Source organism: Babylonia areolata, chromosome 10, assembly GCF_041734735.1.
Source record: "Babylonia areolata isolate BAREFJ2019XMU chromosome 10, ASM4173473v1, whole genome shotgun sequence".
Classification (NCBI taxonomy): Eukaryota; Metazoa; Mollusca; class Gastropoda; order Neogastropoda; family Buccinidae; genus Babylonia; species Babylonia areolata.
The window spans coordinates 41,982,027-42,008,587 of record NC_134885.1 but is presented as its reverse complement, the minus strand read 5'-3'; the positions used below and the strand labels follow the sequence as shown (position 1 = coordinate 42,008,587).

Genomic DNA, 26,561 nt, shown 5'->3' with positions numbered 1-26,561 from the left:
ACTGCCCAGCAGAAACAACACAAAAAACCCATAATTATCCCTGGTTTGATCACATCCACTGCCCAGCAGAAACAACACAAAAAACCCCATAATTATCCCTGGTTTGATCACATCCACTGCCCAGCAGAAACAACACAAAAAACCCATAATTATCCCTGGTTTGATCACATCCACTGCCCAGCAGAAACAACACAAAAAACCCATAATTATCCCTGGTCTCATCACATCCACTGCCCAGCAGAAACAACACAAAAAACCCCATAATTATCCCTGGTTTGATCACATCCACTGCCCAGCAGAAACAACACAAAAACCCATAATTATCCCTGGTTTGATCACATCCACTGCCCAGCAGAAACAACACAAAAAACCCATAATTATCCCTAGTTTGATCACATCCACTGCCCAGCAGAAACAACACAAAACCCCATAATTATCCCTGGTTTGATCACATCCACTGCCCAGCAGAAACAACACAAAAAACCCATAATTATCCCTGGTTTGATCACATCCACTGCCCAGCAGAAACAACACAAAACCCCACCATAATTATCCCTGGTTTGATCACATCCACTGCCCAGCAGAAACAACACAAAAAACCCATAATTATCCCTGGTTTGATCACATCCACTGCCCAGCAGAAACAACACAAAAAACCCATAATTATCCCTGGTTTGATCACATCCACTGCCCAGCAGAAACAACACAAAAAACCCATAATTATCCCTGGTTTGATCACATCCACTGCCCAGCAGAAACAACACAAAACCCCCATAATTATCCCTGGTTTGATCACATCCACTGCCCAGCAGAAACAACACAAAAACCCCATAATTATCCCTGGTTTGATCACATCCACTGCCCAGCAGAAACAACACAAAAACCCATAATTATCCCTGGTTTGATCACATCCACTGCCCAGCAGAAACAACACAAAAAACCCATAATTATCCCTGGTCTCATCACATCCACTGCCCAGCAGAAACAACACAAAAACCCCATAATTATCGCTGGTTTGATCACATCCACTGCCCAGCAGAAACAACACAAAAACCTCATAATTATCCCTGGTTTGATCACATCCACTGCCCAGCAGAAACAACACAAAAAACCCATAATTATCCTTGGTTTGTTCACATCCACTGCCCAGCAGAAACAACACAAAAAACCCATAATTATCCCTGGTTTGATCACAACAGCTAAGAGTTCGGTTTTGTCTTCATTGAGCTTTAGATTGTTTTTGTCCATCCATGTTTTTACATCAACTACACAAGCTTCCAATTCAGTAATGACTTTTTAAAAATCAGATGGTGGAGCGGTTTTTTTTGTAATTTCGTGTCATCTGCGTTTTTTATGGTAACCAAATGAATGCCTTTTGAAAATGTTAGACAAAGGCTGAGTGTAGAAACTGAACAAGATAGACCCTAAGACTGATCCCTGAGGGACACCGAACACAAGAGGAATAACTTTAGAGGTGCAATGCTTTACTTTAACCTTGAGTTGACCATTTGGAAGATATGAAGAAAACCATTTTAAAGCAGTAGATTTGATGCCGAAGGCAGTGCTAAGACGATTGATAAGAATCTGGTCGTCAACTGTATCAAATGCCGCTGACAGATCTAAAAATGCCACTACAGATGTAAGTCTTTTGTCTGTGAAAAGACATATAACTGATTAAGATAAATATAAAATTTATGAACTGGGGAGGTTCGACAGACTTTCCATATTTGTTATGTTTTATAGACTCAGCACTTATCGTCTAGTTCACTGACATCTCTACGGGGCTGTTTTTTCCCCAACGCCGACGCGGCGCGGTGGGTACGGCGGCCCGGCCCCCCAAAAAACTCACCGCAAGCGTTGTCGGTAGCGGCGTATCCAACAGGGCATGACGCGTACACGTTGTAGGTGACGTTGTTAGGCGTGATGACGTTTCCATCGACAGTGACGGAGAAGAGGGTTGTGGCATTGGTGGTGACCACCAGATAGGAGTTATGTGCCTCTGTCATTTGTTGCTCGTAGGCCGTAACCGCTGCCGTGTCGTCTGACGGAGAAAGAATGGATGATAAATGAATAAAATGGATGGTAAATACACCCATTTTCATTTGAATATACAGAAATGCCTTTTTCTAATCAACAATAACAATCATCATCATTATGATAGAAAGGATAATAATCCAAATAATAATAATATAACAATAATAATAATGGTTATCATTTATTTTCAGTCTAATATCATCATCTTAGATGAACAGACTATAAATAAATAAACGATATAATGGATGGTAAAGTCCAAATTTAGCATCCTACAATTAATCATTGCGCCAACTAATTTTTACCGGCAATTTGTGTGCATGTATGAATGGATATTACCGTTAGCAGATGTTGTAGCCCATTAACTTTTAGGTGGATACAAATTCCTTTTTTGTATGTTATTTCACGCGGTTTTGATGCGGATTCAGAATCTGTCTACTTCCGGTGTGTCCAGTCTACTTCTACTGTCTCCACATCGCTGTCTACTTCCGCTGTGTCCAGTCTACTTCCGCTGTCTCCACATCGCTGTCTACTTCCGCTGTGTCCAGTCTACTTCCGCTGTGTCCAGTCTACTTCCGCTGTGTCCACATCGCTGTCTACTTCCGCTGTGTCCAGTCTACTTCCGCTGTGTCCAGTCTACTTCCGCTGTCTCCACTTCGCAGTCTACTTCTACTGCAGTCTCCACACCGCTGTCTACTTCTGCTGTTGTCGCCACGTCGCAGTCAGAAATTCTAAGTTGTCTTCTTCTCAAGTTATCATCTTTGTTGTTTTTCTTGTTTTCAGATCCTCCGTACAGCTGTTGAACCATATCGTCAGCCTCGTTGGCTTCTCATTAAACTGACGTGCCACCATCTTTACACCCTTCCGCTTTTCGTCCCACGAACCATGGAAATGTAACCAATAGGTGCGATAACTTAGGATGCTAAAACTGGACATTACATATGGATACTTATATAGCGCCTATCCCCGGTCGGACACCAAGCTCTAAGCGCTTTACAAACAGGGGGTCATTTACACAACAGGCTGCCTACCTGGGTAGAGCCGACTGACAGCTGCCACTGGGCGCTCATCATTCGTTTCCTGTGTCATTCAATCACATTTCAGGCACGCACACATACACACTCATATATACATGTTACATTTATGTGTATGGATCGGTTTGGGTATATTCACCCCCCCCCCCCTCCTCCCTCATATAGGCATCCATACTCCGTTTTCGGGGGTTTGCATGCTGATTATGTTCTTGTTTCCATACATAACCCACCGAACGCTGACATGGATCACAGAATCTTTAACGTGCGCATTTGATCTTCCTGCGTGGGTATACACACGAAGGGGGTTCAGGTACTAGCACGTCTGCACATATGTGTTGACCTGGGAGATCGGAAAGAAATATCCAGCCTTTCATCCGCCAGGCGCTGTCACGGAGATTCGAACGCGGAACCCTCAGATTGAGAGAATGGAAAAATCTCTACCCTTTATCCACCAGGCGCCGTCACCGTACCGAGATTTGAACCCGGGACCCTCAGGTTGAAAGTCTAACGCTTTAAAACCACTCGGCTACTGACTGAACAAACCAGGCTAACCCGTGAGGTGAAGTTTGGATCGTGAGTTCCACTTTTTTTTCTCGAAAGAATTGCGACTGAGTGTGCGAGGCAGCCGCTGAGGGCTGGCAGTTCGTGCTCAGCTTTGCAAGGTGACCAGTCGCAGGACTGATTCTCTTAACTCCCTGCACTTGTGGAGTCAACGAGTGTGCATCCAAGGAAGTCTTGCTTTGTTTTGCCATCATACGATTAGGAATTTTACGCTCACTGGTGGTGGTGGTGGTGGGGTTCCTGAACCCCCCACTCTGTGAAAGATACTACGGAGAGACACACAAAACATAATCACAGCCTGTCATTGTCAAAGCTAACTTTGTGCCCCCACAATGGCACACTTCTGATGGATAGTGAATTGAAAACAAACAAACAAACAACAACAAACCCCACCCCCACCCTAAAAAACAACAACAACAAAAAAACAACAACAACAACAACAACAAAAATTCAAAACAACAACAACAACAACAACAAAACTGCACTCTGCATTCGTTGATGATAAACTTCGAATACTGCAGGAATTCTCTTTTGGCATACACATGCATACACATGAATATTAAACGCATGTGCATAAGCCTTTAAAAACACGCACACACACACACACACACACACGTACACATGTATATATGTAAACACACACACACACACACACACACACACACACGCACAAACTTTCCCACCACCACGCCATCCTCACACACCCTTCCACCATTCCCACTCTTTCATACCTCACTACACCCACACTCACTTCCCTCCCTACAACCTCTTCACAACTCACTGATATCCAATAACTACTGTCCTCTCTACAACCTCTTCACAACTCACTGATATCCAATAACTACTGTCCTCCCTACAACCTCTTCACAACTCACTGATATCCAATAACTACAGTCCTCTCTACAACCTCTTCACAACTCACTGATATCCAATAACTACTGTCCTCTCTACAAACTCTTCACAACTCACTGACATCCAATAACTACTGTCCTCTCTACAACCTCTTCACAACTCACTGATATCCAATAACTACTGTCCTCCCTACAACCTCTTCACAACTCACTGATATCCAATAACTACTGTCCTCTCTACAACCTCTTCACAACTCACTGATATCCAATAACTGTTGCCTTCCCTACAAACTCTTCACAACTCACTGATATCCAATAACTACTGTCCTCTCTACAAACTCTTCACAACTCACTGATATCCAATAACTACTGTCCTCTCTACAAACTCTTCACAACTCACTGATATCCAATAACTACTGTCCTCTCTACAACCTCTTCACAACTCACTGATATCCAATAACTACTGTCCTCCCTACAAACTCTTCACAACTCACTGATATCCAATAACTACTGTCCTCTCTACAAACTCTTCACAACTCGCTAATATCCAATAACTACTGTCCTCTCTACAAACTCTTCACAACTCACTGATACCCAATAACTGCTGTCCTCTCTACAAACTCTTCACAACCCACTGATATCCAATAACTGCTGTCCTCTCTACAAACTCTTCACAACTCACTGATATCCAATAACTACTGCCTCTCTCTACAAACTCTTCACAACTCACTGATATCCAATAACTGTTGCCTTCCCGACAAACTCTTCACAACTTACTTACACCCAGCAACTACCGTCCTCTCTACAAGCTCGTCACAACTCAGTGATACCTCAATACTCACTGTCCTCTCTACTTTCACAACTCAAGATATCCAATAACTGCTGTCTCTCTACAAACACTTCACAACACACTGATATCCAATAACTACTGCCTCTCTACAACACTCTTCACAACTCACTGATATCCAATAACTGTTGCCTTCCCGACAAACTCTTCACAACTTACTTACACCCAGCAACTACCGTCCTCTCTACAAGCTCGTCACAACTCAGTGATACCTCAATACTCACTGTCCTCCCTGCAAACTCTTCACAACTAGCTTACATCCTATATAACGACTGTCCTCCCGACAAACCCTCCACACGACTTGACTTACTTATATCCAATACGTGGCTGTCGCCGAAATCCATCAACAGTTCCACAGCTAGCACCAGAGGATCATCGACGCTGCGACGACGACGTTTGCTGCTGCTGCTGCTGCTGTCAGACTCGCTCTGGCAGTGTGAGGAGATCGTCAGGGTGCACTGGCCCCGTACCATGCATGGCACTGAGGCAGCCAGGTTGGACTGCACCCTTTGACGCACCGCTGCATCCGCACCCGAGTTGCAAGGGGTATCCATCAGGATTTGTTGAGATATGACGATGCTGTTGAAGGTGTTGGGTCCTGTGAAGAAATCCCCGAAGTCACAATCACCATCACCATGATGCGCAATGATTAATCAACGGTAAGAACGAATGAGAGGAAGGTGGCAGAACGGTTTAATTAAGACGTGTATCTGCCAGTACACAGCTCGTGAAGGTCCAGGTTTGGGTTCGAATCCAAGCCTCGCCCTTTCTCCTAAAAATGTTGACTAGAAAATCAAATGATCTAACCTTTCGGATGAGACCGAAAAACTGAGATCTCCTGTGTGCAGCACGCAAGTCAAGGCCTGACAAAGCGCGTTGGGTTCTGTTCCTGATCAAGCATCTGACTAGTATGTGCGGTGTATTGTATTGTATTGCATTGTATTGTATTGTATTGTATTGTATTGTACTGTTCTATTTGTTACAACAGATTTCTGTGTGTGAAATTCGGGCTGCTCTCCCCAGGGAGAGCGCGTCGCTACACTAAAAGCGCCAACCTTTTTTCCTGCATGCAATTTCATTTGTTTTCCTATCGATGGACAGTGACACCTCCTTGGGAAACTGAAAGTGAAACTGAAACAATGAAGGGAGCGGTGGCCCAGTGGTTATGCGACGGGCTAAGAAGCGAGTGTCCACGGGTTCAAGAACCGTGTAATGATGTGGATGTGTCACTCACCACTCCACTGGACTTTGCTTGGTGGTCTGGGCGCTAGTCTTTCCGATGAGATGATAAAACCGAGATGCTATATGCAGCATGCACTTAGCGGCGCTTAAAAGTACCCACAGCAACAAAACGGGTTGTTCCTGGCAACGCTTTAATAGTAAAAAAAAAAAAAAAAAAAAAAAAAAAAAAAAAAAAGGTTCGCAAACAAGAAAAAAAGGGGGTGTCTCTGCACTGTGGCGACGCTCTATCCTCGGTGCGGAAAGCAGCCTGACTTATTACACACTGAGAAACCTGTTGTGACAAACAGTAATACATTACAACCCAGTACAACCCAATACAACACGATACAATACAGCGAAACACAACGCAATACAAGACCAGACAAACGAAGACAACTTGATCCCTTTTTTATTCCGAAAAAAAAAGAAGAAAAACCAAGTCAAGTTCAATCCTTTTTTATTATTCAAAATAATGGAAATCTCTTCTCGGCGTCTCCAGAATCAGAGACCTTGTAAACTAACGAATCACGCAACACTGCTGGTGAGGCGTCTGTTGTAGCAGCAGATGTGGTGTAGCGTAGAATCATGGATTTTGTCCGAACCCAGTGACGCCTCCTTGAGCAACTGAACTGAACAGAACATGGATTATGTCTGAACACAGTGATGCCTCATTGACAACTGAACAGAACATGGATTATGTCTGAACACAGTGATGTCTCATTGACAACTGAACAGAACATGGATTATGTCTGAACACAGTGATGTCTCATTGATTACTGAACAGAACATGGATTATGTCTGAACACAGTGATGTCTCATTGATTACTGAACAGAACATGGATTATGTCTGAACACAGTGATGTCTCATTGATTACTGAACAGAACATGGATTATGTCTGAACACAGTGATGTCTCATTGATTACTGAACAGAACATGGATTATGTCTAAAACCAGTGATGCCTCCTTAACTGCTGAACAGAACATGGATTATGTCTGAACACAGTGATGCCTTCTTAATTACTGAACAGAACATGGATTATGTCTGAACGCAGTGACGCCTCTTTGAGCAAAAAAACAAAACCAAAACCAAAACAAAAACAAAAAAACAAACAAACAAAAAACTGGACTGAACAGAACGTGGATTTTGTCCGAACGCAGTGGTTCCTCCTTGAGTAACTGAACTGAACTGACCATGGATTTGTCCGAATTCAGTGACGCCTCCTTAAGTAACTGAACTGAACTGAAGCGAATATGGATTTGTCGGAATGCAGTGACGCCTCCGTGAGTAACTGAACTAAACTGAACTGAGTTGAACTAGTTGACTGACCATGGACTTGGCCGAACGTTGTGACGCCTAACTTGAGCAACTGAACTAAACTGAACTGAATTCAACTGATCTGAATTAAACGGAACTGAACATGGATTTGGTCTGAATACAGCAGTTCCTCTCCTTGAGCTACTGAACCAAGCCGTACCAAAACTCTGGGTCTCACTCACGGTTGCAGGCAGGCAGCTGAGGGAGGCTGGCTGTCTGGTTGTGGTCCCTCTGGTGGTTCCACAGGTAGCCCGTCTCCTCGCCGCAGGTGTAGGTGGGGGCCGGAGTGAGCGACAGGTAGCCAGGGAAACAGGTCAGGTTGCACGCCTTCAGGTAAGGGGGGCCACTCTGCTCTTCGCACGTCAACATCCCTCCCTTTGGCCGAACCAGCACAGAGCACACTGCCCCCCGCAAAGAGAAGGTGGTTCAGAATGTGTTGATTGATTGACTGATTGATTGGTTGATTGATTCATTGATTGATTGATAAATTTATTGGTCGGTTGATTAATCTATTGGTTGACTGAATCAGTGGTTGATTGATCAATGAACTAATTGGTTAACGAAACAATCAATTCATTGAATGGTAGATTGGTTGATTAATTAGACGAACAATTAGTTATCAATTGATTGATTGCATCAATTATAAACTTGCTTAGATAACTAATAAAATATTTGATTACTCATTCAAATAAATTAAGCAATCATTAACCAATTAATCGATTAAACATTAAACTGATTAATTGATCAGTCAGTTAATTACTTTTAATAAATCAAATAACCAAAAAAAACAAATAAATCAAATAATTAACCAATTCATCAAAAATCAATCAATCACTTAATTAATTGACCATTTAAGTAAGTAAGCAAGACGCTTATCTGCCAGTACAGTGTCCATTGAGTGTTTGGGTTCGAATCCCGGTCATTCTCTCTCTCTCTCTCTCTCTCTCTCTCTCTCTCTCTCTCTCTCTCTCTCTCTCTCTCGTCCATCAAGCTAATGCGTGTGGAAGGAGAACTAAGTGCCGGTTTAATTAGGCTACATTTACACTAGGCCGGTATCTTAGCTCAACTAGTTGAGCTAAGTTGAGCGTCAACTAACGATATCTCCGCTCAACGTTGGTCAACTAGTTACCGAATTCAGGTTGCCTCAACTCCCTTGCGAATGCAGTTTTTATTTTTTTAAAATAAGCCCCGCCTCCCCGCCACGTCACACGCGCAGCAAGCGCTGGGCGCTTTTATACAGCATTTTTACTGGCAACTACCACCAACTGCCAACAACTGTTGCGTTAACTTGTGCTCAACTTGGAAAGTTGACATGTAGTTGGTGTGGGTCTTGGCTCAACTTCCAAGATAGTATAAATAAAGCTCTCGGGGTAGCTATTCAGTCCATCTTGCCTCTTGTCGAAAAGAAAGGGATTTCTCTTCAGAAAATCCAAGACCTGCTCCTTTTGATTCTCGGTGAGCCTATGCTGCTTGAGGGACTTGCCCTTCTTGTCAGTCTGGGTGGGGGTGGACTCGATCCCCGGGGTGTGCTCTGCAGCATCTCCAGGAGTCGACGGCACATCATCAGGAACAACTGAGGAATCAGGACTCGACATCTTGTTGTTGCAGGGTCGACAGTGAAAAACCGTAGCAGCAGCCAAAGATTTGAATGAAATGCGCGCAAAGATATCGTGTGATGGTCTGGTTTATATACTGTGCGCACACCAACTGTACAAGTTGAGATAAGATGCAGTAACCCACACCAACTAGTTGCCACAACCTCTGTCAACGTAAATCAACTTAAATCGTAGTTATCGCGTCCAAAAAACACACACTGCGTGCGTGCGAGCGAGGCTTGGCTTGCGAGTCGAGCAATGCCACGCGGTGGAGAAAAAGGTTGCCTCAACTCAGCGCATCTTGTGTAAACGCGCATGTCAACTGGCGCCAACGTCGAAGTTGGCGGCCAACTCCATAGGATATTGGGTGGGAGGTGATATCTATTTCAGCTACGGCAACTTGAAGCGCATCTTGATCGGGAAAACCAGATAGGCAAGGTCTAAAAATAAAGGGTCGACAACTGCCACCAACTCACAATATCCTTCCTCATCTAGCTCGGCAACGCTAGCACAACTAGTTGCTGGGAGTTGAGATGCCTAGTGTAAATTAGCCTTTAAAACGAGTGTTTGTACAACAGAGTTTTCAACCGGTATGGATTTGACTTCACTTGATACAGTCATGTTTGTCAATGTGCAAAGAAACGATCAAACAAAATGACATTACACGTGTCTTTGTAAAATAGTTTCGTATAGTTGGTTGGTTGGCTAGTTGGTTGGTTGGTTAGTTGGTTGGTTGGTTGGTTGGTTGTTTAGCTGGTTGGTTGGTTGGTTGTTTAGCTGGGTGGTTGGTTGGTTGGTTGGTCCTTTGACTGGGTCTTAGAAATGTGCGCGTCAGTGAAGGCTGTCGTGTCACTGTGATGAAACTGACAGTCACCATTCTCTTTGTTTCACACTTCCTCCTCTGGAGATAGCTCTCACTCTTTGTTCAGCGAATCAACTAAACTGTTGAGAAGTACACCCAAAACTTTAAATAAATAAAAAAGCAAATAGAAAGAGAAAGAGAAAACAAGGACAGACAGACAGACAAAAACGAAAATGCAAAGACACGAATACAAAGAGAGAAAGGGACAACAACTAAAAGAAAGAAACAAAATACAGAAAGCGAAGAAGAAAAGGAGACCACAGAGAAAGAACGGAAAGAAAGAAAGAAAGAAAAAGTGAAATAACGAATGAACGAAAAGAAAGAAGAAGAAGAAAGAAATTACAGAAAGTGAAGAAGAAAAGGAGACCAGAAAGAAAGGAAAGAAAGAAAGAAAGAAAGAAAGAAAAAGTGAAATAACGAATGAACGAAAACAAAGAAGAAGAAGAAGAAGAAGAAGAAATAAAGGTAGGCAGACAGACAAACAGGCAGTCAAAAAAGAGAGAAAGAAGGACTGAAAGAAAGAAGATAGTCAGAAGATGGTATTACACAATTAGGCATCGAAGAAGTGTCTGGTATTGAGGAAGTGTCTCAATTTGTTCCAATGTACCACCCCCCTTCCCGAAAACGGAGTATGGCTGCCTACATGGTGGGGGTAAAAACGGTCATACACGTAAAAGCCCAGTCGTATACATATATACAAGTGAACTTGGGAGTTGCAACCCACGAACAAAGAAGAAGAAGAATTTCCAATGTTCCATTTGTTCACCCGTGTGCTAGCTGAATCGGCAGCATAAGCAGCATTGACACCACGTTGTGTTCCTTGTGAATGGAGAGAGTTACCACACTTTACAATCCGTAAAACACATGCATCGTTGACAGACACCGGCCAATCACGGTTGTTGTATTTTTGCCTTCCCCCCTTACCTGGGCAGGGTTGTGGATTGCAAAGCCTCGTCTCATTGGCCACTCCAACGCAAGGCTGGCCGCCATTGGACGGCGCCGGGTTGTCACATGACCGTTCACGTGTCTGATTCGCGCCACCGCACGTGACTGGGCAAACGCTCCAAGCTTCCCACGATCTCCACCCTCCATCCACTGAAAATAAAGTCAATCAATCAATCCATCTATCAATCAATCAACCAGTCAACTGCACTGCAATACATCAGTTCGATACAAAATGTCACCATCAGACAAGACGAGACAAGAGAGGAGAAGTTATTCGGACGAGATGATAAACCTGCAGGTCCTGTGTACATATAGCATGCAGCAGTGCATGTAAAAGAACCCACGACAACAAAAAGCTTTCGTCCCGAATGAAGGTAATTCTAAAATAAAATCACCCGCGCACAAGAACAGGAGAGGGACAGTAGAGGGAAAGAAGAACAGGAGAGGGAAAGAAGGACAGGAGAGGGAAAGAAGGACAGGAGAGGGACAGGAGAGGGAAAGAAGGACAGGAGAGGGAAAGGAGAGGGAAAGAAGAACAGGAGAGGGAAAGAAGGACAGGAGAGGGAAAGGAGAGGGAAAGAAGAACAGGAGAGGGAAAGAACAGGAGAGGGAAAGAAGAACAGGAGAGGGAAAGAAGGACAGGAGAGGGACAGGAGAGGGAAAGAACAGGAGAGGGAAAGAAGAACAGGAGAGGGAAAGGAGAGGGAAAGAAGGACAGGAGAAGGACAGGAAAGGGAAAGAAGGACAGGAGAGGGAAAGAAGAACAGGAGAGGGAAAGAAGGACAGGAGAGGGACAGGAGAGGGAAAGAAGGACAGGAGAGGGACAGGAGAGGGAAAGAAGGACAGGAGAAGGACAGGATACGGAAAGAAGGACAGGAGAGGGACGGGAGAGGGAAAGAAGAGGGAAAGAAGAACAGGAGAGGGAAAGAAGGACAGGAGAGGGACAGGAGAGGGAAAGAAGGACAGGAGAAGAACATGAGAGGGAAAGAACATGAGAGGGAAAGAAGGACAGGAGAGGGAAAGAAGGACAGGAGAAGGACAGGAGAGGGAAAGAAGGACAGGAGAGGGAAAGAAGGACAGGAGAGGGAAAGAAGGACAGGAGAAGGACAGGAGAGGGACAGGATACGGAAAGAAGGACAGGAGAGGGAAAGAAGGACTGGAGAGGGAAAGAAGGACAGGAGAGGGAAAGAAGGACAGGAGAGGGACAGGAGAGGGAAAGAGGGACAGGAGAGGGAAAGAAGGACAGGAGAGGGACAGGAGAGGGAAAGAAGGACAGGAGAGGGAAAGAAGGACAGGAGAAGGACAGGAGAGGGAAAGAAGGACAGGAGAGGGACAGGAGAGGGAAAGAAGGACAGGAGAGGGACAGGAGAGGGAAAGAAGGACAGGAGAGGGAAAGAAGGACAGGAGAGGGACAGGAGAGGGAAAGAAGGACAGGAGAGGGAAAGAAGGACAGGAGAAGGACAGGAGAGGGAAAGAAGGACAGGAGAGGGACAGGAGAGGGAAAGAGGGACAGGAGAGGGAAAGAAGAACGAAGAATGGTGCTGCACTGTGTCGACATGCTCTCTACAATGATGCGACACAGAATAACACAACGCAACGCAACGCAACAAAAATCCACGCAACGCAGCACAACACAACACAACGCAACGCAACGCATCGCAACAACACAACACAACAACACAACACAATGCAACGCAACAACGTAACGCATCACAACACAACACAACGCAACACAACAACGGAACGCGACGCAAAACAACAAAACACAACAATACAACAATGCAACGCAACGCAAAACAACACACCACAACAACGCAACACAACGCAACGCAAAACAACTTTGTACTGTATATTTCCCAGAACAGTGCTATGCTGCAGTGCACTGAACTGTGCTGAGAGGAGGAGGTAAGGGAGATCATGTGTGTGTTCGGGGGTGTGGGGGTGGAGTTTGGGGTAGGAGGTAAGGGGTGCCGAGGGAGCTGGTAGGAGTAAAGTGTTGAGGGGAGGAGGGGGAAGGTCTGGCTTGAAAGACAGAAAGAAAGAAAGGAATGAATGAAGGAAGGAAGGAAGGAAGGAAGGAAGGAAGGAAGGAAGGAAGGAAGGAAGGAAGTAATGAATGAATCAATGATTGAATGATTGAATGAAGGAAGGAAGGAAGGAAGGAAGGAAGGAAGGAAGTAATGAATGAATCAATGATTGAATGAATGAATGAATGAATGAATGAAGGAAGGAAGGAAGGAAGGAAGGAATGAATGAATGAATGAAGGAAGGAAGGAAGGAAGGAAGGAAGGAAGGAAGGAAGGAAGGGATGAGTAACCTGGGCAGTCCCGTGTATTGCAGGCCTCCTTCTCTACAGCCTGTCCCACACAGTCAGAGCCGTTGTTTTGCGGGGCAGGGTTGTCGCACTGGCGGTGTCGAGTTCTCTCCCCTGGCCCACAGGTGGCGCTGCAAGGTCCGTACGAGCCCCACGGACTGAAGCCACCGTCGACTGAAACAACAACAACAACAACAACACACACATGTACACACACATACACACACAGAGACACACCACGCACACACATACATTCACACACACACACACACACACACACACACACACACACACACACACACACACACACACACACACACATATAAACGAACAGGCAATTAAATGAAACAACCCCCCGAAAACAGAGTATGGCTGCCTACATGGCGGGGTGAAAACGGTCATACACGTAAAAAACCCCACTCGTGTACATACTAGTGAACTTGGAAGTTGCAGACCACGAACGAAGAAAAAGAAGGGGAGATAAAACCAGATATCTAAAAAAAAAAGAAAGGACCCCCCCCCCCCCCGCACCCCCCCCCCCCCCCCACACACACAGGCCTCCCCCCCCCCCGGCCCTCGGCCCTCCACCCCCCATCACTTCTCCTTTGTCTTCAAATTCTTTTCATATCACTCAAGGTTCAAAGATGATAAACACACAGCCTGCACCAAAACCTTCCCACCCCTACCCCCCAACACACCCACACACTTAACCCACTCCAGTGCCCACAGATACACACACACACACACACACACACACACTCACACACACACTTTGCCCACCCACTTTCTCGCACACATACACGCACACTCACGAAAGCGCGCGCATGAACACACACACACACACACACACACACACACACACACACACACACACACACACACACACACACACACATCAACACACACACACACACACATCAACACACACACACACACACACATCAACACACACACACACACACACACATGAACACACACACACACAATCAACACACACACACACACACACACACAATCAACACACACACACACACACACACCCACACACACACCCACACACAGACTAAAGGTCCCAAACCATACCAGGACAAAGGGCAGAGCCACACAGCTCCGTCTCCTCGTCAACGCCTGTACAGTTGCGGCCGCCATTTTGGGGGGCAGGATTCGAACACAGGCGCTGTCGATGTCGTGTTCCCCCACACGTCGCTGTGCACGCGGACCACGCTTCCCAGCTGCTGTAGCCTCCATGGACTGCAATGCAATGCAATGCAATGCAATGCAATGCAATGTAATGTAATGCATTACAAAACAAAGCAACGAAGTTCACAACCGCAACAACGAAATGCGGCACAATGCAACACACACACACACACACACACACACACACACACACACACACAGACTCACAAAATGCAGTACAACACAGCGCAACGTAATGTAATGCGATACAATACTGCGCTATGGGATGTCACTTTATTAGTCCCTTGTTATGCATGTGTGGGTGTATGTGTGAATGTGTCTTCATGTTTTACATTTATTTGCTTATTTATCATCATTGTTGTCTTATCTATTTATTTATTTATTATTATTATTATTATTATTATTATTTAATTATTATTATTATTATTATTATTACCTTTTTATATTATAATTATTATTTATTTATTTATTTATGCAAGCTTATCTATTATTTATTCACCTTTTTTTCTTTTTTTTTTCCCTCAAGGCCTGACTAAGCGCGTTGGGTTACGCTGCTGGTCAGGCATCTGCTTGGCAGATGTGGTGTAGCGTATATGGATTTGTCCGAACGCAGTGACGCCTCCTTGAGCTACTGAAACTGAAACCAGTCCCTCCAAGGGGATTTTGGTTTGTTTCAGTATGACCATCAGTATCAGTATCAGTAGCTCAAGGAGGCGTCACTGCATTCGGACAAATCCATATACACTACACCACACCACATCTGCCAAGCAGATGCCTGACCAGCAGCGTAACCCAACGCGCTTAGCCAGGGCTTGAGAAAAAAGAAAAGAAAGGAAGATAATAATAATAATAATAATAATAATAAGAAGAAGAAGAAGAAGAAGAAGAAGGAAAAGAAGAAGAGTAAGAATTTTTTTTTAATGTAGCGTCTGCTGAGAAGTACACTAAGAACCAACAATCAAAACAAACACAGATTCACACACACAGACATGGATACACACACACACACACACACACACACACACACACGCTTGTTCACCTTTATCAAACTTGCGTGTTGCGGATGGATGGGATTCTGAACCCCCCCCACCCTACCTCCCACCCACCACCACCCCCACTCATCCCCCCCTTCCCCCCCCAAAAAAAAAATCTCCCTCCTCACCTTTTGGCAGCTCGCACAGCGTGCCACTGTACTCGGCATCACACACACAGTAGAAGTTTGCCGCTGCTGCTGCTGATGGTGATGGTGCTGATGGTGATGGCGACGGTGATGTTGATGCCGGGACGCAGGATGCTCCGTTCTGGCACGGGTGAAGGTAGCACACCCCGGGTGGCACCTGACAGGTGCTACCACTCCACCCGTCCTCGCACAGGCACTGGAACCCACCCTGAAGATTCTGGCACCGTCCGTGCTGGGGGTGACATGGCCCTGAGAGGCACTCGTTGACCGCTGCCCATCACAGTAGGATACTCAATTATCAGTATTCGTCTGTATACGCACGCAGAAGATCAAATACGCACGTTAAAGATCCTCTAATCCATGTCAGCGTTCGGTGGGTTACGGAAACAAGAATGTACCTAGCATGCACATCCCCGAAAGCTTAGTATGGCTGCCTACATGGCGGGGTAAAAACGGTTACACACGTAAAAGTCCACTCGTGTACGTACGAATGAACGTGAAAGTTGCAGCCAACGACCGAACAAGAAGAATTGTCATTATATGACAAGGATGATAAAAGCAACAACAATAGTGATACTAATTTCTCCTGCTACTACTACCAACTGCTAATAGCTACTACTGTCACTACCATAATAATGGTGATGATGATAATAAATGATTTGCTGATGGTAATAATAATACCAATGCTAATAATGAATAATAATGATACTACTACTACTATTACTACTACTACTACTACTACTACTACTACTACTACTACTACTACTACTAATGATTTTCAGTTTCAAGGAGGTTTCGAAGCGGCATGCACTGGTCCATATGCGCCACACCAATTCCTCTTAAGGAAAACCAGGCAGAAGCCTGACTGACACACAAACCCGAAACGCCTGTCAGGGCCTTGTGAGAGCCAATTCTATGTTTATGTCGATGACAATGATAATTATAATGGTATTTATATAGCGCTGAATCTTGAGACAAATCAAAGCGCTTTCGCACCAGTCATTCACACTCATGCATAACTCTAAAACTGGAGAAACTGAAGGCAAGGAAGAGGCAGGGAAGGGAGGCTATTTTGGGAAGAGGTGGGTTTTAAGGCCAGACGTTAAAGAGCTGAGTGCGGAGACTTGACGAAGCGAAAGAGGAAGTTCATTCCAATTGCAAGGTCCAGAGACAGAGACAGAACGGCGGCCAACAGTCGAGTGTTTGAATCTGGGTATGCGTAAACAGAGTGGATCTGAAGCCGATCGTAGTGAGAGAGATGGAGTGCAGAGGTGAAGGCAGCCACAGAGATAGGAAGGGGCAGTTTTTTTTTAATACATTCATAACGTGGAGGAGCTGATCTTGTACTTTATTCTGTGTGAGAATAAGAATGATGACTGACACTATGGCGGTTGATAATTTCAGCGAGAGGAGCAGTGTACAGTGTGAAGAGCACTGGGCCTAAAACAGATCCCTGTGAGACTCCATGTTCGATTTTAACGGGTTCAGACTGGAAATTATCAACAATGGCAGACTGGAATCGGTAGCGTAAGCATCACTGACTTGAAGTTGTGTACCTTGTGTAATGGAGAGAGTTACCCCTCTTTACTATTTGTTAATCATATCGTCTCCTGGCCCACTATTTGTATAATTTCCAGTGGATAAACTTCCGAGGCAACCATGTATTTGTTCTGTATTGTCCATGTGTTCTGTGTGGCTTATTCAGGATTAAAGTGGCTATGCCAGTCTTGAATAAAAGCTAATTTGTGTTTGCACATTTCTTCTGTCTTTGCTGCTGTGTGCACATGTCAAATGATTGGTATAAGGACAGGCCCGGCTCTTCCTTTTTATTTTTTATTTTTTAGGAAGTGTCTGAGTTTGTTCCAATGTACCTTTTATATACCTGTGTGCTGGCTGAATCGGTAGCGTAAGCATCACTGACTTGAAGTTGTGTACCTTGCGTAATGGAGAGAGTTACCACTCTTTACTATTTGTTAAAGAAGATGGGAGAGTAAATGATGATCAAACAATAAAGAGTGGTGACTCTCTTCATACACAAGGTACACAACTTCAAGCCAGTGCTGCTTATGCTACCGAGTAAGGAAGCACACAGGTAACTAAAAGGTACACTGGAAAAAAAAAAGCTCAGACACTTCCTCAAATAACATTAGCAAAACCTAACACTACTACTACCACCACCATTTTCTCTACTATTGCTGTAGCCATTGCCACTAAACGAAATGGCTGGGGTCCTTAGTATGGCCTAATCGTATTTGCCTTGAGGAGCTAAATGGTTGGAATACTGTGTCATGAACTGTTTTTTTGTGTGTCATGAATTGTTTGTTTGTTTGTTTTTTGGTGTTTTTTTTTAGATGTGACAGCTGTGTGTTGATGCGGTTGAGCATTTGTATGGTTTGACAGTCCTGATACGGCCCTGTGCGGTCGGTTGTACTATAAGGAATAAGAAAAAGCCATCACCACTATTAATGCTACCACCATTTATAATAGATCGATGATTACCACTTCTACTACCATCAATAATTATACTACTATTAATAGCAGCAGCAGTAGTAGCAGCAGCAACAGCAGAAGTAGTAGTAGTAGCAGCAGCAGCAGCAGCAGTAGTAGTGTGAAAACAGCAATAATCATTTCATCCACCATTACCGTCACAAGTGCTGGGAGAGAAAACAGTGTCAGGGGAAGGAATCCAGGTCATCAGATTGCCAGAGTGCTCTCCCGTACTACAGTTGACCAAAGCAGCGGTTATCTCCGCTTGCGTCAAAGAATGGCCTTCTGCGCGAAACCCGCTCACACGCACTGAAATCGTGAAGTACGAACGCAAAACACACACACACACACACACACACACACACACACACCAAGGCAATTCAGTAAAGCAAGAAAGTCAAGACAAAGAAAGAGAATATGATCATAATTCTCCATTCTGCCACTGTCACATTCTTTTCATATCTCTCATGATGAAAGGAGCAAAAAGAGAGAATGTTACAAACGAACCAACCAACGAACGAACACACACACACGCACCCACACATATATTTTTACCCTTTATTGTTGTGTCTATAAACCTTTTATTTAAATTCGACTGATTCTGATTCACCCACACACACATACACACACGCACGCATCCCCCCTCCCCCCCAGCCCCCCCCCCCACACACACACGTACGCACCCCCCCCCCCCCCGACACACACACACGTACACACACGCAGGCAGTCCCCCCTCGCCCCTTCTCCCCCCCACACACACGTACACACACGCACGCCACCCCCCCTCCCCACACACACACACCTGCGTGCCCAAGAAGAACGAGGAGCAACAAGAGGAAGAGGACAATGTAGAAGCAGCAGCAGTATAGAAGAAGAAGATGATGATGGTTACGACGATGACGACAACAACATAAACACAGCAAACTGGGATACCCCAAGCCCCCCACCCCCACCCCCCTCCCTTCCCAACTCCCCCAGCCTACCTACCCTGTGTGTCCCCGGTCATGGTATGGGGGGTGGTGGTGTCAAGGTGTACCGGCTGATCGGCAGCGATGCCCAGACTGAGGGACTGAAGGGCCGAGCCGTGGTGGAAGACCTCAAAAATCGAGACACAAATCCAGTCAGCTTCTATTATCTACGATGACGATGATGATGATGTTGAATGATATGGACACTTACTTAGCGCCTATCCTCGGCCGGAGACAAAGCTCCAAGCGCTTTACAAACAAGGGTGTCGTTTATTTTGCACAACAGGCTGCCCACCTGGGTAGAGCCGACTGACGGCTGTCATTGCGGGGCGCTCTTCATTCGTTTCCTTTGTCATTTCTCTCTGGTATGCACACATACACACCCAGACAGACATGTAACACTCTATGTATATGACCGTCTTGTATATCTACCTCGCCATGAAGGCAGCCATACTCCGTTTACGAGGTGTGCATGCTGGGTATGTTCTTGTTTTCATAACCCACCGTACGCTTGACATGGATTACAGGATCTTTAACGTGCGTATTTGACCTCTGCGTGCGTGTACACACACAGGTGATTCGGGCAGAAGCAGGTCTGCACTATGTTGACCTGGGAGATATCTCACGCGAAATTGCCTTGGGGTCGAGTAGCAGCCCGCGATAACAAACATACGATATACATATATAATTAAAAAATAAATAAGTAAAAATAAAGACAAGAAAAAAAAACAACAACAACACGCACATGTTTTGGGGTCGTGTAGCAGCCCGCATTAACAAACATTCGATATACATATGTAAAAAAAAAAAAAAAAAAAAAAAAAAAAAAAGACAAGAAAAAAAAGACACGCACATGCTTTTAAGCATTTGAACATATCCAAAATGAAATACCATCGACATGATTATTCAAGAGTAGTGCACATGATAACAATAAATCGTTTCAGAACAATTAAGCGGCTAAAACAATGCATGATAAGTACATGGATAAACAAGTACAAAATAAATTGACCAATCAATAAAGCAGCCAACCAACCAATGAACCAACAAATGAACCTGTCCATCAATCAATCAATCAATCAATCAGTCAATCAACCAGTCAGTAGTAAAAGCACTAACAATGATAATAAGAAAAGACAATAATCATTTTTCAAAAAAGAGAAAAAAAGATGAAAATTACAATAAGTACAAACATAAACAGAATATAAACCCAGAAGTCAAGTGCGCGTTAAAGCACCGACAGAATTCACATACGACTCTGTTGACCTAGTTTGAAACATTTGACATAATTATTAACACCGTCACCACGCACTGAGCTGGGTGGATTTTCACCTCTGGCGAAGTGCTCAGTGGCCGTGTGTGTGGCGAAGTGCTCAGTGGCCGTGTGGCGAAGTGCTCAGTGGCCGTGTGTGTGGCGAAGTGCTCAGTGGCCGTGTGTGTGGCGAAGTGCTCAGTGGCCGTGTGTGTGGCGAAGTGCTCAGTGGCCGTGTGTGTGGCGAAGTGCTCAGTGGCCGTGTGTGTGGCGAAGTGCTCAGTGGCCGTGTGTGTGGCGAAATGCTCAGTGGCCGTGTGTGTGGCGAAGTGCTCAGTGGCCGTGTGGCGAAGTGCTCAGTGGCCGTGTGTGTGGCGAAGTGCTCAGTGGTCGTGTGTGTAGCGAAGTGCTTAGTGGCCGTGTGGTGAAGTGCTCAGTGGCCGTGTGTGTAGCGAAGTGCTTAGTGGCCGTGTGTGTGGTGAAGTGCTCAGTGGTCGTGTGTGTGGCGAAGTGCTCAGTGGCCGTGTGTGTGGCGAAGTGCTCAGTGGCCGTGTGGCGAAGTGCTCAGTGGCCGTGTGGCGAAGTGCTCGGTGGCCGTGTGTGTGGTGAAGTGCTCAGTGGCCGTGTGGCGAAGTGCTCAGTGGCCGTGTGTGTGCTGAAGTGCTCAGTGGCCGTGTGTGTGGTGAAGTGCTTAGTGGCCGTGTGGCGAAGTGGCCGTGTGTGTGGTGAAGTGGCCGTGTGGCGAAGTGGCCGTGTGTCGAAGTGCTCAGTGGCCGTGTGGCGAAGTGCTCAGTGGCCGTGTGCAGGCCGGAAACGGGCTGTTTTTCAACACTTTCCAGGTGGAGGTATTGTACCTTTGTTTATGGACGCAAAGTGAGTGTGTGTATGGTACCATTGGAAAGAAAGATCTTTCCTCCATCAGACTGTTGTATTTGAGTGCCTTTTTGTTTTGTTTAGTTTTTGTTTTTGTATTTTGTTTCTTCTTCTTCTTCTTTCTCTCTGTCACACTCGCCGTGCAAGGAAGTAATGACACCCCAAGTGAAAAGCAAGCAAAACTTGCGTTCTACACAAGACGCTCACAGGAGCGTCAAAACAGCACGAAATCAACAAATAATCCAATCTTTCGCTGACCGCAGACATTCCAAGAGTTCCAGAAACGTACCTGCACGTCACCCGCAGCGTTCTGAGGATCCAGGTTGAACAACAGGTTGGTCCAGGTGTCTGGCACCACTTCCACGTCAGCCTGACAGGAGGACCTGGGAAACCACAGATAGATATTGTGCTAGTGCCACTCTTTTCCATCATCATCATCATCAGCAGCATCATCATCATCATATTAATAATAATAATCATAATAATCTTAATCTTCATCATAATCATCATCATCATCATTCTTCTTCTTATCAATATTATAGTTATCATTGTTATTATCATTCAAGAGGCCTTGACCACGTTTCAAGGGGAGAGGAGGGGTGTGCGTGCGTGCGTGCGTGCGTGCGTGCGTGCGTGCGTGCGTGCGTGTGTGCGTGCGTGCGTGCGTGCGTGCGTGTGTGTGTGTGTGTGTGTGTGTGTGTGTGTGTGTGTGTGTGGTGGAATTGGACTCAATGTAAGAATCGTGAACAACTGCTTCAAGTATGGAATACGAAATAGTTGCGAGATAAAAATGACTCTCCTAAGGGTCATTAACCGTGGACGTTGAAGCACACAATGCATTTCAATTTCAACAGCATTACTACAAAGACTGCAAAGTAAACTACGTTCCTATAGTTCTTTTTTTTAAGTACAAACTATATTCTGAAAGAGTAAATGTGGTGAATTCTTTTCAAATGACCATCAATATTTGTTGTCAAATACTGGGGAATACGAAAAGACAGACAGAGAGACAGAGAGACAGACAGACAGACAGACACACACACACACACACACACACACACACACACACACACACACACACACACAGAAAGAGAGAGAGAGAGAGAGAGAGAGAGAGAGAGAGAGAGAGACGCTTGACGCTTGACGCTTGACGCTTTAATGTCATTGGCCATGAGGTCCTTGTGACATGGGTGAATATGGAATTGCCATACAACCGACACTGGGAGGAGGGGGGTGGGGGTATATACCTACTGTCTATCTGTCCGTATGACACACACACACACACACACACACACACACACACACACACACACGCACGCAGACACACACAAACACACACACACACACACACACAAACACACACACACACACACACAACACACACACACACAATTTGCCTTCTACAAGTCTTGTTTTGCGTTGATTCCAAATCTGTATTGTGCTTTGAACTCTTCAAATTGTAAGAACAAATCCAAAATCATAATAGAAATCAGCCACATTTTATATCTTTTAAGCTTAAAAGGAACACATCTTAGGTTTTGCTGGGTTCTTTCACATCTAGGTATTCTCTACAATGAATGGGCTGACAGGTCTGCAAGAAAAGGTGCAAAAAACGAACAGGGAACCATAGAACTTGATGTGCCTCTGTCTATACAAGAGGGTTATCGAATGCTAGAAAAAAACATCGTGGAACAAAGTCAGATAATTATACCAGGAAAACGGCAAAGCTTTAAACCATAGTGTAATTAATATTCAACAACCGGGAACTATCAATCAGCCAAATATATACAGTAATTCAATAAGATTAAGGCAGATTCATACATCATCAAACAGGATAAAACTGAACGCTTTTATAACTAAGTTCAGCAAAGATGTCAGATGCATATGTGGAGAACATATTTCTAGCAACCATGTAATATTCGAATGTCAGAATCTAAAATGTCTTTTGCCAGACTTCACCAAAAGTTCTTTTGAATGTGTTATAAACAATTCCACTATGTTATTTGTTATTGCAGAAGGTTTGCTGCATAGTCCTATAGGACATTTGTTATAGATGTTATATTTGTTTGATGTTGGCGTTTATAACGTTTCCATTTTCCCCTAGCGTTGTCTCTCCCTATTCACCCTCCACACATACACACACTTTTACCCCTCCCCCTCTCACAATCCATCCCCCACGGTTTTTGTTTTCCTCGTCTTACTTCAAGTGGAAAGACGTTAAACTGAAGACAACAACAATAACAACAACAACACACACACACACACGTCCACCAACGCATGAGCGAGAAAGTGGAATTGCCACACAACCGACACTGGGAGGATGAGGGGGGTGGGGTATATACCTACTGTCTATCTGTCTGTGTGCCACACACACACACACACACACACACACACACACACACGTCCACGTACGCACACACACACACACAGATCAAAACTCCCATCCACACACGCCATAAAAGTTGGAAACGTACCCAGAAGCAGCCGCAGTCGTGCCGTTCGTGAAAACCGTTACACAAACAGCGACCACGGTCGACGGAGAGTCTCCGAGGCTGAGAGACACATTACAGCTGCTATTGACGCCCATGTTGAGCCATAGCTGAGCGCTGAGGGAGGAGGAGCTACTACTGCTACTGCTCCACTGACCGTGGCCTACCTCTGCTGACACGCTTTGATTGGCTGATAGTCGAACTTCGGACTCTGAAACAACCCCCACCACACCCCTATTTGAGCAATATATGAGAGATCGTGCGCCAGACAACAACAAAAACAAATTAAAACAAGAGAGGCAAGGCCTTCAAGACTCACTTGTGATACACTTAAAAAAAAAATCCAAGCTTTTTATGTATTGAGTATAATTTCAAAATGTAATGTTTAAGATGAGAAAGATCAGTTTAAAAGCAAATTAAGTCCCCTAGCATTAATTACAGAGTAATTTCCCTTTTTTACTATCTGCACCAAAACGTTTGCAAGATAAATAAAACTTCCATGCTTAGCAAAAGAAGTTCCTGTTTGAACAAGAAATGATAATAATGACTGCTCTTGTTGTTGGGTCAGAATATCAGATCAAAGTGCCAAGTTTAGAGAATACAAAAAATATAAATATAACAGTAAATGCAGTTTGCATATAATTAGGCTTCATTTTTTTTTGTGTGCCCATTCCAGAGGTGCAATATTGTTTTAAACAGGATGACTGGAAAGAAGTGAATATTTCCTATTTTTATGCCTAATTTGGTGTCAATTGACAAAGTATGTGCAGAGAAAATGTCAATGTCAAAGTTTACCACGGACACACGGACACACACACACACAGACACACACACACACACGCACAGACAACCGAACACCGGGTTAAAACATAGACTCTGTTTACACAAGTGAGTCAAAAAAGGAAAAGAAAAACAAAGACTTCGGTTGTTGTTTTTTCATCATAAATAGACCACATTTGTTCATTAATGTATGTATGTATGTATGTATGTATGTATGATGATAGTCCTGTCCGACTATGACCATCAGAACAGCACAAGAGGTAACTGATGTCCCAGCTATCTTGGCTTGAATTTGATTTCCGTGGAGAGTTACACCCACACTCTCTCGGACAAGAGGGTTTTAAGGCAGTCGGCTTCGGGGATGGTTCCCAGTGGCCAACTAACCACAGCAGGCTGAAGCACTAAGAGGCAGTGCAGTCTAAGCTCCTAGTTTGAGAGTCATCGTCCTTCACAAGACTGAGACTAAGCTGTAAATGATTTCCCACTGCAGTAGAGAAATCACTGATAATACAGCTCTCACTTTGCTGTTGGCCCAGCTGTAAACATGTCAATCTGTAAAAAAAAAAAAAAGCTGAGCGTTGGGCTAAATAGCACTATGTTCGTATCTGTTGCATTCTGAAATCAATGCATTTCCTATTCCATAGCTTTTTTAAAAGTTGTTTTACTTTTCACCACAGATGCGAGAACATATTCATGGTAACTGATATGATTTTAATACCATTTGCTGAAGCAAAATCAACGACGTATTTGGTATGTGTGCATTCAGGAGTCGGCGTTTGTTTAAGCTGCTGCAAGCAACAGAGATTTCATCCCATCTCAGGTGGTTTGTTCGCATGGATAAGATCTGTAGACTGGCTGCGTGATGCTGGCTGGTTAGATGACTGGCTGTTTGGTTGGTTGGTTGGTTGGTTGATTGGTTGGTTGGTTGATTAGTTGGTTGGTTGGTTGATTGGTTGGTTGGTTGACTGACTAAAGTGTAGCTTGTTAGCTTTGGCTAGCTAAATCTACCGAAGAAAAAAGACATGACATCTCTGTATCTCTTTATGTCCTCAAGAATCCTGACTCGCTGACTAAAAAACGGAAAGAAAGAGAGAGTGAAGAGGGAGGTATACAGAGAGCGAGAGAGAGAGTGAGCGAGAGAGACAGAGAGAGAGGTGGGTGGGCTGGGAGGGCAGACAGAAAGACAGACAGATAGATCGAGACAAACAGACGGGCAGAGAGATGCAGAGGAGAGAGAGAGAGAGAGACAGACAGACAGACAGACAGACAGACAGATCGATATACCGAGACAGAGAGAGCGACAGAGACATAAAGAGAAGGTAACAGGCATACATTTTGTTTTCTCTTTTTTGCGTGGTGTGTGTGTGTGTGTGTGTGTGTGTGTGTGTGTGTGTTCGTCTTCAGTTTAATGTCTTTCCACTTGAAGTGATATTAGAGATATGTGTGTGTGTGTGTGTGTGTGTGTGTGTGTGTGTGTGTGTGTGTGTTCGTCTTCAGTTTAATGTCTTTCCACTTGAAGTGATATTAGAGATGTGTGTGTGTGTGTGTGTGTGTGTGTGTGTGTGTGTGTGTGTGTGTGTGTGTGTGTGTGTGTGTGTGTGTGTGTGTGCACGGCTTTACAAGGTTTACGAGCTTGTATGTAGGATACGTACCAAGGCAGTCCAGCAGCCCAGTGGCATTACTGGAAGCAGTCCAGGTTCCAGCCGGGCACTTGGCACACTGACTGGACCCGTTCTGAGACTGGAAGTGTCCGGGGGG

At 44.7% G+C, this 26,561-nt stretch overlaps 1 protein-coding gene across 1 annotated transcript in view; it reads right to left on the bottom strand.

Annotated features, from left to right (window-relative positions):
- LOC143287013 (uncharacterized) overlaps positions 1-26,561 on the bottom strand; it is a 62,382-nt gene that overhangs the window by 4,315 nt on the left and 31,506 nt on the right. Inside the window, exons 20-31 of the mRNA XM_076595020.1 lie at positions 26,456-26,561; positions 24,009-24,234; positions 21,824-21,917; positions 19,432-19,540; positions 18,601-18,753; positions 15,940-16,227; positions 14,661-14,828; positions 13,581-13,751; positions 11,243-11,413; positions 8,044-8,262; positions 5,635-5,922; positions 1,850-2,041 (exon numbers count right to left, since the gene is read on the bottom strand). The exon at positions 26,456-26,561 is cut by the window's right edge and continues 56 nt beyond it. Coding sequence (XP_076451135.1) covers positions 1,850-2,041; positions 5,635-5,922; positions 8,044-8,262; positions 11,243-11,413; positions 13,581-13,751; positions 14,661-14,828; positions 15,940-16,227; positions 18,601-18,753; positions 19,432-19,540; positions 21,824-21,917; positions 24,009-24,234; positions 26,456-26,561 — 2,185 coding nt within the window. The remainder of the gene's footprint in view (positions 1-1,849; positions 2,042-5,634; positions 5,923-8,043; positions 8,263-11,242; positions 11,414-13,580; positions 13,752-14,660; positions 14,829-15,939; positions 16,228-18,600; positions 18,754-19,431; positions 19,541-21,823; positions 21,918-24,008; positions 24,235-26,455) is intronic.